This window comes from Panthera uncia, chromosome F1, assembly GCF_023721935.1.
Source record: "Panthera uncia isolate 11264 chromosome F1, Puncia_PCG_1.0, whole genome shotgun sequence".
NCBI classification, from domain to species: domain Eukaryota; kingdom Metazoa; phylum Chordata; class Mammalia; order Carnivora; family Felidae; genus Panthera; species Panthera uncia.
Window position 1 is genome coordinate 38,501,643 of NC_064813.1, and position 16,997 is coordinate 38,518,639.

Sequence of the window (16,997 nt, forward strand, 5' to 3'; positions counted from 1 at the left end):
TGAAGTTCTGTCATCCCTTGGAAGTGTATAAATGCTTAAAATACAAATCTGTGTCTCGTTAAAGGACAGTTTTGCTTTCAAAAGAAGCAAATGAAAACTTCCGAGTCCTTTTGGGGAGGGAGCGGTGTGTGTGTCTGGGCTGGGGCATCCCAGCTGCTCTTCCCGTGAGGCTATCTAGCCTCTAGCTTCGGTCGTGTGCTTCTGGCCTGTGTGGTGTGCGGGCCTGCGAGCACCTCGGGATTCCAAGTCCAGACGCTCAGACAGCAAGAATTAGTCTGTGCTTCTGTCCATGTCACTGTGGTGTTTGCAACTAAACTCCTCTATCCACAGTGGCTTATATTTATGTCAGAAAAAGGAAAAAAAATGACTTCTTTCACTTTCCATTGAAGAAGATACAAGCAAACAAGTTGACAAAAAAATGTTTTAAGACCCACTGAGGCTTTTTTTTTTTTTTTTTAGCCATGTTAAGCAAAGTCACCACGGCAGTTAAAAGCACTGATGTATTTTATTCTGTTTAACCTCAATCCGTTATTTTAGGTGGCTATCTGTTCCTTTCTTCAGTAGCCTCTGTTGGCATCAGAAGCATCACAGGGCTCAATGACACACAGGATGGCATGTGTCGTTTGCTGTGCCACAAGTTTACGATTCTATTCAGCTGCAGTGATTCCTGACTCCACCCAGTTATTCATACTTTACGGTTTGCATGTTTACATGAGAAAGGAAGTGCGGCTCTCAAGACTGAAGTAAATTGAAACTCTTCACGTTAATACTGCTTTAGGATTTAAAGTTTCTTATTATTTACTTATTTCTTTTGCTTTCTGTGAAGAGCCATTAACATCTCTATTTCACAGATGAGGTTGATGAGGCTTAAAAGGTCAGGAACTAGCAGGGACCCGGAGCTAGGAGGTGGCAGCATCACAGCTGGAGCCTAAATTCAATTTCACGTCCCCTTCACTGTGCCACACACTGCACGTTTTCCACTGCTGTAATAAAACTACTTAGAAGTCTGGGGGCGCCTGGGTGGCTCCGTCGGTTAAGCGTCCGACTTCGGCTCAGGTCGTGATCTCGCGGTCCGTGGGTTCGAGCCCCGCGTCGGGCTCTGTGCTGACACTCAGAGCCTGGAGCCTGTTTCGGATTCTGTGTCTCCCTCTCTCTCTGCCCCTCCCCCGCTTGTGCTCACTCGCTCACTCTCTCTCTCAAAAATAAGTAAACGTTAAAAATTTCTAAGAAAAAAATACTTAAAAGCGTGACGGTTGCACTGGTCAGTAACGTATTTACCATTGGAGGAAAACTGAGAACTCGCCTAATAACTGTAACCAGCATCCACACAACAGCAGCCAATACCAGACTAGTGTCCCTGTGCTCTCAAACATCTCGACTTCTAAGGACAGAAGAATGGAGAAATTACAGGTGTGGTGGAAATAAATGAATGCTGCCAGCAGGCTGATCAAATGTATCCAGAAAACAGTAATTAGGTGCAAGAGACCGGGTCACAAAGACACGGGGGCTCCTCCATCAAGGAGCCCGCTGTCTGGGGGCGGATGCGGTTAGACCTTTACAAACATCTGATAAACTCTATGCGCTAATAGAGTGTGGACCCAAAGTAAAGGGCAGGTAAGCCAGTAAGACGCCACATCCTAGTGTTCTTTCAACTTGAGTTTTGAACTGCAGAGACCTCGGTTCTGGCAGCTGAGCCTTAGAGGCCTACTTTATGATCATCATCGCTTGACAAAACTAGCTGATTGTCAACTGCGTCCTCTTTACTTCCTTAGCCAGAGGCACCTGTGTTGCACTGTTTTCGCTCCTCTGTTGTCCCCTCCCACCAGACACAGAAAGGCTGGCTGTGCAGTCCCCTCAGAGGGCTGACCTTGAACACTTGAGAGAACCACAGACACATCTGCACGTGAGGCAGTTCATGCTTAGCTTCTTTTTCCTTACGGTCGGTGCCTAAACACAACAGGTGTTCCGAAGTTATTTGTCAAATGAATAAATGAAAGAAGGCTGCCTCGTACTGTCTGGGTCAACTTCAAAATCACGCCCAAAATTTAGTTTGATTTCTGCTAGGCCCCCACGAATTTCCTGCTATAGATACTCCTGCCCTAAAAATGGAAATTCGACGTTGACTTCCCTGCTCTGACTCCCTGTGGTTCACACATACCATTTCAGGGGACCCAAGTGCAGCTTGAAAATTCAAACCACTGGTGGCTGTGACAGCGACGTTCCGATTCCCTACTTTCTCTCTTAGCTCCTCGTACTCTGCCCCTGCCCGAATTACGGCTCAGTTCTCCTCCGTGCCCTGCTCGTCCTCCTAGTCTCCGTCCAAGAAGGCCGCCAGTACCAGCTCCACTGACCCCTCGGCCCGCAATCTCCATTTCCAGCCCCGAAAGCGGCCTGTGGCCCCACTCGTGCATCCAGCTTCCATCTTGGCCTTTCACCTGGAAATTCCGTTGTCCTCAACCTCAAAAAACTGGTATCAACCTCCTAGTAAAACCGACTCCTTCCTGGCGTACAGGTAGCCACCGTGGCCGGAACCTTTCACGTTTTCTCTTACTCCTTCCTCTTTCCCACACGGAAGGCGCCTTATGCCCAGACAACCACCAAATCCCATCAGTCTTCACACTTTTAAACTGTTCCTCATTTTCACTGCCACCAGTCTTGCGTCCAGGCACTTCAACTTTGCAAGAGCGTCCAAGTAGTCCTTCCCTAGTTCTGTTGCCCCCCCCCCCCCAAACAGTCCCGCCAACCGGTACTCAATTTTCCTCAAACACTGCTTTCACTTTGTCATCCCCACTGGTCAAAAACTCCCACAGGGCCTTATGTTCACAGTACAGAACTCAGACTCCTGAGAGCAGCATATAAAGCCCCCACAGGCTTGCCCCAACTTGGCTTTTCAGCGACATCAGAACATCTCATAGACACCCAAGAGGCACACTAAAACTCAGAAAAAATTGACATTTCAAGGTAACTCGTCCAAAGTAATCACGAGAAGTATCATGATGGGGGTGAGAGAGGAGGGGGCTGGGTTGTTGTGAACTGTAACCCTTTGGCACTTGGGAATACTAACGGTCTCACTCGCCGTGTTGTAAGTACTCCTTCCTATACACACACCTCTTCTCCAGAGAGGCTGACCTGCTCTGACCTTGATAGAAGGCAGGATATCACAGTCAGCCTCACGTCAAACATGTATAGTTCATTTTCTCGGGTAGTGTGTGAGCTGCTTGAGAGGAAGCACCATGTCAAAATCTTGGTATCCATAATGCTGCCTGACAGACAGTCAGTCCTTGGGGCGCCTGGGTGGCTCAGTTGATGAAGCGGCCGACTCTTATTTCGGCTCAGGTCATGGTCTGGCAGTTGCTGGGTTGGTGCCCTGCACTGGGTTCTGTGCTGACACTGTGGAGCCTGCTTGGGATTCATTCTCTCTCTCTCTCTCTCTCTCTCTCTCTCTCTCTCTCTTTCTCACAAATTTTAAAAAATTTAAAAAAAGAAAGAAAGTGCTTGCCCCGTGGTAGGAAGGGGCTGTTTACAGTCAGTCTGAATTGAAGGTGACCTTAGAAACTGGTTTCCCTGGTCAGTGGTGGAATCACAGCACTGGGGTGGGGCATCCCTAGCCACGCACAGGGAACACTGCTGAATTCCTGCCGCGAATGACTGGAAATGCACACTAACGTTCCCACTCCAGCTTTCTGTGAAGTCACCAAAAAGTTAATGGCAAGTCCCAGTTTAGAAGCTTCTGTGGGCAGAATCATTGCAAAGAGAAAATGTTACTTCCTTTCCAAACAAATTCTGGGTCCATTTTTATATTGAGGGACTTCCCTGCTGCCGGTCTTTTAAGTTTCTGATGGGTTGGTTTTTTTGCCTTGAACCTTTGAGCTGTGGAAACCTGCGAGGGAGGGCAGATAAATGGGAGCCTTACTTTCCTTGAAAGCCACACTCTTCCCCTCACCCTCCGCTTCCACCCTAACTCCTCCCCCAGGCCTCCTAAGGACCAACAATGAAGTCTGGGGGGTATCAGGCCGGGGGACCATTACACAGCTGTGGGCCACAAGGCTTTCACACTGAGTCACCCCTCAGCAGCGTGGGCTGGAACCCAAACACTCATGTCTAACTCAGACGCTGTCTTTTCCCGGCCACCCCAGATTTAGTATCTGAAAGTTTCGGAAAGAAACATCTGAAACATTCTGTGTGGCCTCTGGCATCCAGGGTGGGGTCCCTTCCCTGGTGTGTGCCCGCCATCCCTCAGGTGGTTAGGCTGCAGGGCAGGGGCAAGGACTGTCCTTGCCTTTTTTAATCTACTACTCCCGCCTGACATGCGCGCGCGCGCGCGCGCGCGCGCGCACACACACACACACACACACACACACACACACAAGCTTCTCCTGTGGGGCTCAAGGGGATGTGGTCTATGGGAAACCTCATCTTGGCAACCAGTCAGGAACAGTGAGTAAAACAGAGGACTCCCCATTCCCAATTCAATAACTCAGCAAGAGAGGGCGTGGACGCCCAAGGAGACATGGCTTTCAAGGTCGCCCTCCCACTCAGCACGCGGAGTCGTCACCGTTAACCTCCCTGTCGGCCACAGCTGCGCTGGCGTAATGCCATCTGTCTGCGCTTTGGTCCTGTCAGCAGTTTGTCTGCAGCATTCTGTCACTCTGTGAAATTCACCATCGGTGACGCCAGGCCCAGGGAGCTCTGGTTGTCTAAGGCTTGAAGACACCCCCCCCCCATGGGGATTATCTCCTGGATTCCCAGTGCAATCCCAAAATTATTTGCTGATCACCCACTGTGTGCAAAGAAAGCATCATGTCCTGGAGGGGAGGAGAAGCGGCGTGAGGAGGCGAGTCTGGCATCAAGACAGGTGAACACAAGGGCAGTCTTCCGTGACGCGGCGCAGGCTGGAACACAGTGTGCTGGGGGTGCAGGTGCAGAGCTCATAGGGAGGGGAGGGCCTCTACCGGATCCCCCACTCGGGGTCAGGGCCTTCATTCCACTGGGGCTAGTATGACCTTCACGACACCCAATCAGGTACATAGAATCACACCCATTTGAAGATGTAGAAACTGGAGCCCAAGATCGCCCTGCTGTCACGTTATGAAGTGATGCAGGAGCCAGACTCGTGCCACTAATAATCTGACCTGTTCTGTTTGCTCACTGACCACAAGCAGACACAATGACATATAAGATACGTATTTAATAAGTTTGACATCACAACACCGCAGGGTTTAAAACAGTATTTTTAATTCAACAGTGTTGGGAAAATTGGACAGAAATCTAAAAAAAAAAATTACACTTTAGGTAGATTAAAAAAGATGCTAGAGAATTATTTTTAACAAGAATACAATCGAATGTTTTCAGATCAAAGAAAAAGTAACATTCTAAACTCTGAAGTTGCTAAGAGCAACACATTTGACCTTAAGAAAATGTAAAACCAAAAAAAAAAGAAAAAAGAAAAACAGCTAAGAAAAAAGTCTGGAAAAATATTGGAATTAAATGGGATAATGCTTGGGGCGCCTGGGTGGCTCAGTCGGTGAAGCGTCCGACATCAGCTCAGGTCATGATCTCACAGTCTGTGAGTTCGAGCCCCACGTCGGGCTCTGTGCTGTCAGCTCAGAGCCTGGAGCCTGCTTCGGATTCTGTGTCTCCCTCTCTCTCTGCCCCTCCCTCACTTGTGCTCTCTCTCTCTCTCAAAAATAAATAAACATTATTGAGAACACAAGCTGGTGCAGCCACTCTGGAAAACAGTATGGAGGTTTCTCAAAAAACTAAAAATAGAACTACCCTACGACCCAGCAATTGCACTACTAGGTATTTATCCAAGGAATACAGGGATGCTGTTCCAAAGGGACACATGCACCCCCATGTTTATAGCAGCACTATCAACAATAGCCAAAGTGTGGAAAGAGCCCAAATGCCCATCGATGGATGAATGGGCAAAGAAGATGTGGTATATATATACAATGGAGTATTACTCAGCAATCAAAAAGAATGAAATCTTGCCATTTGCAACTACGTGGATGGAATTATGCTAAGTGAAATTAGAGAAAGACAAATATCATATGACTCCACTCATAGGAGGACTTTAAGAGACAAAACAGATGAACGTAAGGGAAGGGAAACAGAAATAATATAAAAAACAGGGAGGGGGCCAAAACAGAAGAGACTCATAAATATGGAGAACAAACTGAGGGTTACTGGAGAGGTTGTGGGCAGGGGGATGGGCTAAATGGGTAAGGGGTATTAAGGAATCTACTCCTGAAACGTTGCACCATATGCTAACTAATTTGGATGTAAATTTAAAAAAATTAAAATTAAAAACAACAGGGGGCGCCTGGGTGGCTCAGTCGATTAAGCATCTGACAGCTCAGGTCATGATCTCACAGTCTGTGAATTTGAGCCCCACATCGGGCTCTGTGCTGACAGCTCAGAGCCTGGAGCCTGCTTCGGATTCTGTGTCTCCCTCTCTCTGCCCACCCCCCACTTGTGCTCTGTCTCTCTCTGTCTCTCAAAAATGAATAAATGTAAAAAAATTTTTTTAATAAAAAATAATAAAAATAAAATGAATAAACATTAAAAAATAAATGGGATAATGCTTAACACTAAATAGTTCATATAAATAAAAAATATAAGATTATAGTAGATAAATGTATGAGGGACATGATTAGACAGTTCACATAAGAGGAATTAAGTACAGAAAGACTTTGAATCTTATTTATATTCAAGGGAATGTAAATTAAAATGAGGAACCACTTTTACCCCATTGCCTATTAAAGTGGAAAAAGTATATTTTGCTGACGAATATTTCTGACACGACTATGTTGAACCTGTTACCCTTGCACAATGCCATGCAATGACTGTCACTATAAGCATCTATATCAAGCCATTTTCAGACTTTTACCTTATATCATGAGAACGATGTGAAAGAAAAAGTTCGTAAGTGCAACTATTTGTTACAAATTTCTAGAACAGCAAAAAAAAAAAAAAAAAAAACCTAGAAAAATCCAAAATATTCAAAATCAAAGTATTAGAAGCAGCCAAGAAAAATGCAGATTTATATGGCATTAATCGAAAAAAGCAGCCTATAAAAGTATGTACATTCTAATTACAAATGACTCTGAAGTAGCTGTGTAAAAAAATATGTGGAGAACCTCTGAAATGGAATGTGAAAAAAAAAATCTAAGAATACGGGATTACAAATAAATTCTCTCCTTCTCTGGTCGGAAAGAAATTCACCAAAGTGCAGTGGACTTGGCTTGTTTTATATTCTGCAATCTAGTTATATGGCTTTTATCATGAAAAAGGCAAATATAACGTTCAAAATTTTCCCTAAAGGTTAAAATCCTGTGTACGGAAAAATTAAAATTGGCGGGGGAGAAGATGTAAGAGCTTACACATATAGCTCATAAAAGGGCAGAAATTAAAGGAACCTACTCTTGAAAGTAACCTAGTTCAAAGCAATGGGTATTTTGTTACGTAGCTTGTTCTCAGGCTCGTACCAATCATGGTGATGGACAGAGAGAAGCTCTATGCGCAAGGCGAGGCTGACCCACATAACAAAGTCGGTCCAGAGAGAGGAAGGCCCATAAGGTACGGAGGCCAGAGAAGGCTCCTGAGGGCAAGACGGAGAACGAGGGAAGACCACTTCTGCTTTGCTTTGTTGACACCTGTCAGAGACTGGCCAAGATTCTCAGCTAAGCAGGAAGAATATTCTATTCGTTGGCTTGTTTCTAATCCTGTGGGGAGTCCCCCTGAGGAGGAGAAGAGAGAGAGTATCGTGGAGTTAGTTAGCCTTGGTCACTGCAAGTTGGATAGAAATCTATCCGGTCTTTGATGCCTCCTCCCCTCCAGACAGGTCCACAAAGGCCCACAGGACTTGGCCATGGCACAGAGAATCCACCACGTGGCTCTAGGCCACGACTTCCCTCGGGTATGAGACCATAGCCCCAGGAAGCCAGAATCTCTGTGTTTTTGCTAAACAACCTACTTCTCCTTCCCCCTCAATCCCCTGCCTAGGCTTCCCTCTCAGTCCCCTGCCCCATTCTTCTTTCTCACCTGGTGGTTTCCTGGCCCATTCATCTCTAGCTTTCACGGTCACTCATGCCTTCTCTGCCCCAGACTGACTGTGCCTGAGGGGAGGTGAAGTCCAGCAGCACCGGGCCCGTCCCCGATTGTCCCCAGGCTCTGGCAAGCAAGCGCTGTCCTTGCCAGCCTTGTAGGGGAGGAGGCTGAGGCCCCCTAGGCCACCCAGCCTCAGTGCCACTCACCAGCAACCGTGTGACCAGACATTAGAAAAACTGCTCTGAGTCTCCAGCAGCCCACAGGTTCTCACCCTCTCTGGGTGGTCTTCGGAGGAAACTCAAGCCTGAGGTTTGGGATGCCCATGGAGGGACAGGCCAGAAACCAACGACTCCCTGGCCTCTTCTCCTGCGTGCCTGTCCCCCTCTTGTAATTGGCTGGGCAGAAACAGTCTTGACAAGAACAGCCTAGACACAGACATGCCCAACTCTCCGTAATTTTTCCCACTCCCTGGGCATTCCCATGGGCCACAGGGACCTCAAGCTAGGGTGACCGTATGTCCCGGTTTGCCCAGAACAGTCCTGGTTTGTGGCCTGAGTTAATTACCATAGATCCTTTTTCACTCTCAGAAGTGCTCCGGTTTGATCATACATGATTTCATCACCCGACCTCAAATCAACAAGAAACAGAATCCATACACACACAAGCCTCTCTGTATTCCCGGGCCCAATGAACAGCATTCAGACAGTTCCCAAACACAGCCACCCAGACCCATCTTTTGACTCCTCTCTGCTGAGATCCACAATGTTACGATGATCTCTTGAACAGATCCTCGTTTTTCTGTCCCCACTGCCAGTAATCTATTTCATATGCTCCCTATCCCCACACAAATAATCACAATAGTCCACTCTGGGGCCTGGGCCTCCACCCTGTCCAATCCATAGTTCTGCCAGTGATCCTTTCAAAACAGATGGATGTCATGCCCTACTCTCAAAGCTCCAGTGGCTCTCCACTACCTACAGAATGAAATCAAGATCACCCTGTGATCTGCTCCCTGCTTCCTCTCCTGCCACCCTCCTCCCACCTTGGGCTCTGGTCACACTGGGCCATGTACTGCTGCTCTGTTCACCCTTCAGCTCCTTCCTGGACCTAAACTCAAGGGCCGTCTCCTGGAAGACCTTTTCTGATACCCCCTCCCTTCAGAAGTAACTGTTCTTTCCTCTAAGCTCCAAGAGAACTTTGCTTTTCACATTTACCAGTTTGACTTCTGGCAGGTTGGCCCCTGCACATACTGTATATGTATCTATCTCCCCTGCCTAAACAACGAACTTCCAAGGTCAAGGTGGCATCTCTGTCTCAATGCCTGAAAACAGTGCCTGCCACACGAAGGAGCTCACTGTTAAGTGAACTGAATCAAATAAAACTGATAATCCACCCAATGGGTCAGTCACTCGCTCCTGGTGACAGTGTGGTGGGGTCTGGGAGAGCACACATATTGAAACATGGGTTCCAGCACAGCATCTCATGGGAGGGATGTCTGCTAGGAAGAATTCGGACCCAGAACTAAAGCAAAGATAAACAAGCAGGACCATACCAAAATAAAGAGCTTTTGCACAGCAAAGGAAGCCATCAACAAAATGAAAACGCAACCTACTGAATGGGAGCAGGTATTTGCAACTGATGTACCTGATATGGAGTTAATACCCGATATACATAAATAACTTACAGCTCAACACCAGAAAACACAAATAATCCAATTAAAAAATTTTTTTTAACATTTATTTATGAGAAACAGAGCATGAGCTGGGGCGTGGGGGGGGGGGGGCGCAGGGGCAGATACTGAATCTGAAGCAGGCTCCAGGCTCTGAGCTGTTTGTTAGCACAGAACCTGGGGCGGGGCTCGAACTCATGAACCATGAGACCATGACCTGAGCTGAAGTCAGACACTCAACCGACTGAGCCACCCAGGCGCTCCAAAGAATCCAATCTAAAAAATGGGCAGAGGACATGAGCAAACATTTTTCTAAAGAAGACATACAGATGACTAACAGACACATAAAAAGATACTCAACATCACTAATCGTCAAGGAATTGCAAATCAAAAACACCACGAGAGATCACCTCACACCAGTCAAAGCGGCTAATACCAAAAAGACAAGAAATAACAAGTGTTGGCAAGGATGTGGAGGAAAGAGAAAGAGAACCTCCATGCACTGCCGGTGGGAATGCGAACAGGTGCAACCACTATGGAAAACAGTATGAAGGTTCCTCAATAAAAACAGAAATACCACACATTTGGGAATCTACCCAGAAAAAATGAAAGCACTAATTAAAAAAGATACTTACACTCCTATGCTCATTACAGCATTATTTACAATAGTCCAGATATGGAAGCAACTTGTGTCTATTGGTAGACAAATCAACAAAGGAAATGTGGTGTGTGTGTGTATATATACATATATATATAAGTATATATACACATGCACTGTCTATTCTATGTATACGCTAATTCTATGTAATGAAATAGTAATCAGCCATAAAAAAAGACCAAGATCCTGCCAAGTAAAATATTCAGAGAAAAGCAAATGCCATTTGATTTCACTTATATGTGGAATCCAAAACAAAACAAAAAAACCCCACAAATAAACAACAGAAATAGACTCACAAATACAGAGAACTCGTGGTCGCCAGAGAGGAGGAAGGTTGGAGGGTGGGCAAATTAGGTAGGGGATTAAGAAGTACAAACTTCCAGTTATAAAACAAATAAGTCACAGGCATGCAAAGTACCGCATAGGGAATATAGTCAGTAATATTGTCATAATGTTGCACGGTGACGTGATAACTACACTCGTGGTGAGCACTATGCAATTGTCAAATCACTATGTTGTGCACCCGAAATTCATCTAATATTGTATGTCAACTATACTTTAAACACAAAACACAAATAATCCAATTAAAAATAATTTTTAAAATTATAAAAACTTTTTGAAAAGATAAAAAAGGATCCCGACCTAACTGGAGTTGCCCCAAATCCCTGATGTAGAAAGGGCACACCATAATAGAAGGCTTCTGCGCAACCAAGGAAATCATCAACAAAACAAAATGAGGAGAAGAAAGGGCACCTTCTGGAGTAAGGGTGAGCTTTGTCTCACCCATCCTCTCCTGGGGCCACCATTCCTTTCAAAGTCAGGCATCATTCCTACCCTTTCATGAATCTTCCCCTGACTCCCTCAGTAGGTAAGGGATTTCATCCTCCTCTAAACTCCTGACTCCTAATTAAAGACAACTAATGTGCGGCAAAATTGGGTACCATCTTGAGTCATTTTTTGTACTGAGCTCACTTCTGTGTTTGGCTTAATAGGGACGTTTGGCCAGATGAGGGCGGATAGAGAAGAGCTGCGATTAAAATCCCAGGCTCTGATCCTTTCTAGCTGGGTAGCTCTCCCTCTCTAGCTGAAAACCTCCCCACGTGGCTCCATGAAGACTTGATTTGGTCAGAAAAGCCACTGTTTGAGTTAAGACATTGAACCTACAACAGCTGAAGAGCTCTGATGGCCGATGCCTGCTTAGGAGGCAGGCCCCGAAGCCACAGGCTCCCCGGTTCACCCCGACCCCGTTGCACACCAGATAGCAGAACCCCTCTTTCCTAGAGGACGGGGGGCCCGCAGCAGGCTGAGGCACTAGCCTTACAAAACCCTCAGCTGGGGTTCTAGGCCCTCGCCCCTAATAAAACTAGAGAAAGCAGCAGCGCGGAGCATGGGAAGGAGCGAAGTGGGGGACGAGAAGGGAGGAAGGCTCTCGGGCACCCGCCACCTGTTGCAACCTGACATCAGACTCCCCCTGGGGGGGCAGAGCGGGTCTCCCAGCCCCGAGGCCTTGTCCTCGGAGGATCCAGCTGTGAAGCCCCCCTCCGCCAGGTCCCCGTCTTTCCCCTGGGGCCAGCCCCAAATCGTAGGCCTCTACCTCCACGAGCCTGCCCCTCCCACTCCACCCCCTCCTCCCCCACCTTCCTGCCCACGCATTTGCCTGGGTCGAGGGTGGCAGGAAGGGAGGTGCTGGGCACCGGCCGTGAAGAGCAACCCCCCACCTCTCCCTGGGAGAGCCCGCACCCAGGCTGCGTCCGGCACAGGCCCGACGGCCCCCGCCATGCACCCCACCGAGCCCAGGAGCCCCAGCCCCGGGACGGCGTCCTGGGACTACTCGGGGTCCGGCGCCCTGGAGGAGCTGGAGCCTTGCCTGGCCCCGGACCTGCCCTACGGCTACGCCTACATCCCCGCGCTCTACCTGGCGGCCTTCGTGGTGGGCCTGCTGGGCAACGCCTTCGTGGTGTGGCTGCTCGCCGCGCGGCCTGGCCCGCGGCGCCTCGTGGACACCTTCGTGCTGCACCTGGCCGCCGCCGACCTGGGCTTCGTGCTCACGCTGCCGCTGTGGGCGGCGGCGGCGGCGAGCGGCGGCCGCTGGCCCTTCGGCGAGGGCCTCTGCAAGCTCAGCGGCTTCGCGCTGGCCGGCACGCGCTGCGCAGGCGCGCTGCTGCTGGCGGGCCTGAGCGTGGACCGCTACCTGGCGGTGGTGAAGCTGCTCGACGCGCGGCCCCTGCGCACCCCGCGCTGCGCGCTGGCCGTCTGCTGCGGCGTGTGGGCCGTGGCGCTCCTGGCCGGCCTGCCCTCCCTGGCCTACCGGGGGCTGCAGCCCCTCCCCGGCGGCGGGGGCAGCCAGTGCGGGGAGGAGCCCTCCGACGCCTTCCAGGGCCTGAGCCTGTTGGTGCTGCTGCTCACCTGCGTGCTGCCCCTGGGCGTCACCCTGGTCTGCTACTGCCGCATCTCCTGCCGCCTGCGCCGGCCGCCGCACCTGGGCCGGGCCCGGAGGAACTCGCTGCGCATCATCTTCGCCGTCGAGAGCGCGTTCGTGGGCTCCTGGCTGCCCTTCGGCGCCCTGCGGGCCGTCTTCCACCTGGCGCGCCTGGGGGCGGTGCCGCTGCCCTGCGGCCTGCTGCTGGCGCTGCGCTGGGGCCTCAGCATCGCCACCTGCCTGGCCTTCGTCAACAGCTGCGCCAACCCGCTCATCTACCTGCTGCTGGACCGTTCGTTCCGCGCCCGGGCCTGGCGCGGAGTCTGCTTGCGCGCCGACCGCCAGGCGCGCAGGGGCAGCTCGGTGTCCTCGCTCTGCAGGGACGACAGCTCAGTGTTCCGGAGTCCGGCCGGCAGCTGGGAGCGAGCCCGGACGGCGAACGCTGGCTCGGCAGTGCCGTAGCCGCCCCGGCCCGGTGGAGGTGGCGGCCCCGGAGCCCGCGGGGGGGACGAGACCCGCGGGAGTGCGTGGGGGGTGGGGGTGGTGCCGGCTTCCCCAGACATGCCTTCTCTGCTGGCTGCGGGCCGCCCCAGCCGGCGCTGCCTGGACTCCCAGGGTCTCCTTCATTAGCTTTCTCAGAACCTCAGCGCCTTTTGAACTCTCTCCCACCCCCGCCCCCAAACCAGTCGTCTGAGACCAGCTGTTCTCTCAGCCCAGTGGGCTTGGGGGGGGGGGGGGTAATTTTCTCCAGTCCCATAAAGGTCCTATGAGACCGTGCAGACAGCAATCTGGACGCCCACATACATGTTCGCCAAGTAGAAGGAGAAGTGGGTTTCCTCCTCTGCCCCATCGGGAATAACACTGGCCAGAATACCAAACCCAGACTCCCCCAAGAGTGACTGTTGTCTCCGGCTATGCTTTCTCTGAACCCCTACAAATAGCTACTACCTTCTGAGAAATACCTTCTCGAAGTCGGACTCTCTGGCCCGCTCATTCTCCAAAATTTCTATAGAATGTGGGAATCGACAGCCCTTTCGTACTTAGTCATCTTTGTAGCTGTCTTTGCTGTATCATTAGTCACTATCAGTTCAGACTTTCGTTTTCAAAGCTCACCAAAGCCATGGGAACCAGCCCCAGCGTGAGCTGCCCAGTTTATCCCTCCGGACAATTTCCCTCCATGTGCTTGGCCTGCCCTGGTTTTGTATCTTCTCCCCATTCCCACGAAGCTGAAGGACTCACCCTGGAAAGTGTCTCGGCCCTTCCCTCTGGACAGAAGATTCTGAAATCGTTCACCAGAGTCTCTGTCACTTGGCCAGGGACACCAGAATCTCTTGCATCAGTTCACCTTTCTCAATAAACACTGTTGCTAGCCTGAATCTGACAACCGTGTCTTTTTTTACTTGAGCAATGGGAGTGAAATGAGCATCAGGAGGCAAATCCAATACTGCGCCAGACAAAATTCGAGCCAGTAGCTGAGGCTGCCCTCAGGATGATCAGCATTTGGTGTGAGGTCAAAGACCTGTACCACCTGTGGGTGCAGTGATCCTACAGAAAGGCAGCAAATCACTTACTCTTATTATTTCAATTTGTTTTAAATTTTTACATTTATTTATTTTTGAGAGACAGAGAGCACAAGAGGGGGAGGGGCAGAGAGAGACGGAGACACAGAATCTGAAGCAGGCTTCAGGCCCCGAGCTGACAGCACAGAGCCTGACGCGGGGCTCGAACTCACAAACTGTGAGACCTGAGCCGAAGTCAGACGCCCAACCGGCTGAGCCACCCGGGCGCCCATTTACTCTTATTATTTTAAAGGACGTTTCACATTTTGAAGGTTACGGGGAGAATAAAAACAGATTTAAGAGCGTCTGCCAGCCAGGTGTCACTTGAAAAAGGGTATCTGTCAATGTGATATTTTAAGTATGTATTGGGCATTTTTTCCTATCCTTTTTGGGCCTATCTATCCATTTTCTGACTATAACTTACCCCTTAAGGTTTCTGGAGGGTTTGGAAATTCGGTGTGTGTACTTTTGATTTAAGGGGATTTGGCCTAAAGAAATGTTAGTCGGGGCAGGGAAAGGAATGTAATTCTTGAAAACCACCTCCCAGCCAGATCCCCACCAGGCCAATCATAAAGTTGTAGGCTCTGGGGGCAGTGTCCACTCAGATCAGCACGGCAATGTGAGGTTGGGTCTGTATCCTGGGCATTCGTTCTCAAGCTGCTTAACCCCCTACCTAATACCTGCATTTGCGTTCAGCATTTGGGGCTGTTGGATTAGAGCGCATTGAATGTCACACTCCACCTTGACCCCACCTGTCAGCTGCCCCTAGCAGGTGAGGCTGTTAAGAAACGTTAACCACATTCCTCCCACATACCCAGAGAGTCACAAGCCTTGCAGCCTGTGGGGTTGCTGGTGCCAGTGGGACAAATTTCAGACACACTAAGGTTTAAGAACTCAAGTATATCATGGCTCTTGTCATCCTCACCGTTCCTCTCTGGGCAAGAAATTATTCTGTGTCATATGGTGGGGCTGCAGGATGGGGGAGCCGGCTCTCGTCTGGGTCTGCATGTGGCAAAACGTCCAACGACGAGGCTGTTCTGAGTGAGTCCCCGCCTCCACTCCTGCCAATTTACTTCTCCTGATTTACCAGTTGGGCTCCCTGAAGGCAGGCAGGAAGAAGGCTTCTCCATGCCTGAGTTTTCATAGCCCCCCCTGCAGGAATTATTGAAACTCAGCGTTTCTCTCCCACTGCAGAACTATGGCTGATGGGGAGAGAAAGTTCTCTTCCGTCGTTTGGGTAGGTCACTGAATTCGTCTGCCATGTGTCCCTTGGCAATTTTCTTTTATACTCAGGAATGAAAGGGGACCAGTAAACTTCCAGTTGCCACTGAGGCAGATGAGGCACAGGTTCAGGAAAGAACGGGTTAAATAAGTACTCCCACACAGATTGCTGGGAGGTGTGTAAGTGGCAGATTCTTTTAGAAAGTAATTTGTCAGTTGGGGGGCCTGGATGGCTCAGTCAGTTAAGACTCTGATTCTTAATTTTGGCTCCGATCACGAACTCTGGGTTCGTGAGATCGAGTCCCCGGATGGGTTCCACGCTAAGCGTGGAACCTGCTTGGGATTCTCTCTGTCTCCCTCTCTCTCCGCTCCTCCCACACTTAGGTGCACGGACACACTCTCTCAAAAAAAAAAAAAAAAATTAAGGGTAGTCCTACTTAAAAAAAGAAGTAAGCAGTTTGTCAATCAATATCCACAGCTTTAAAAATATTCATATCCCATCCCCCCAAAATGTTCATTCCTTTTACCCTGTGCTTTCTTGTCTGCCACTCTCTTCTAAGCCAGTACTCCTGAATAAAACAAGTTTGATGCACTGAGTTCTAAGACATTCTGAAAGACTTACGCCTGAAAGAAACAACCTGAATGTTCAACAGTGGTGTAATGCCCTCGTTAGTATATGGGACTGTTGTTATGCAAATTTTAAGATGTTGCTTTAATGTCAGATTGGAAAACGTTGACAGTAAATGAAAAGAAGGTAACAGGTACCTGGGTGGCTCAGTCAGTTGAACGTCCAGCTTCATCGTCATCATATGGTTCTCGGGGGTTTGAGCCCCGCTTCAGACTCACTGCTGTCAGCGCAGAGCCCTCTTCAGATCCTCTGTCCCCATCTTTCTGCCCCTCTCCCTACCCCCCTCTCAAAAATAAATAAACATTAAAAAAAAAAAGAAATTTAGGGGCACCTGGGTGGCTTAGTCACTTAAGCATCCAACTTGAGTTCAGGTCATGATCTCGTGGTCCATGAGTTCAAGCCCCACGTCGGGCTCTGTGCTGACAGCTCAGAGCCTGGAGCCTGCTTCAGATTCTGTGTCTCCCTCTCTCTCTGCCCCTCCCCTGCTCGCGCTCTATCTCTCCTTCTCAAAAATAAATAAAAAACATTAAAAAAAAATTTTAAAAAGGTGACAAAATTACTTGCGTTAAATATCCCCACACTTCAAGCTAAATAATTGTTAGCATTGGTTTTGTTGAAGCAAGACATTATATGCCACAAAGTCCTCTGGATAAAAATTATCTTTTGCTCTTTTCTTTCTTTAGCACAAGTTTCAAGCATCCTAGGTATGTTTCTTTCCTCTTGGTGCTAAGGTAAGAAATGCCATCTATTTTACTTTTTGGTTCATTGTTTGTCTCTGCCATCAGAATATG

At 49.2% G+C, this 16,997-nt stretch overlaps 1 protein-coding gene across 1 annotated transcript; it reads left to right on the plus strand.

Annotated features, from left to right (window-relative positions):
* The first annotated feature begins 12,046 nt into the window (after nt 1–12,046).
* On the plus strand, nt 12,047–14,256 carry GPR25 (G protein-coupled receptor 25). Its single transcript, XM_049634320.1, has one exon. The coding sequence runs from the start codon at nt 12,157–12,159 to the stop codon at nt 13,258–13,260; it is 1,104 nt and encodes a 367-aa protein (XP_049490277.1). The 5' UTR covers nt 12,047–12,156; the 3' UTR covers nt 13,261–14,256.
* The last annotated feature ends 2,741 nt before the right edge of the window (nt 14,257–16,997 follow it).

Excerpts from the sequence above, each read along its gene's own strand:
- GPR25 (XM_049634320.1), top strand. The coding sequence starts at position 12,157 with ATGCACCCCACCGAGCCCAGGAGCCCCAGCCCCGGGACGGCGTCCTGG.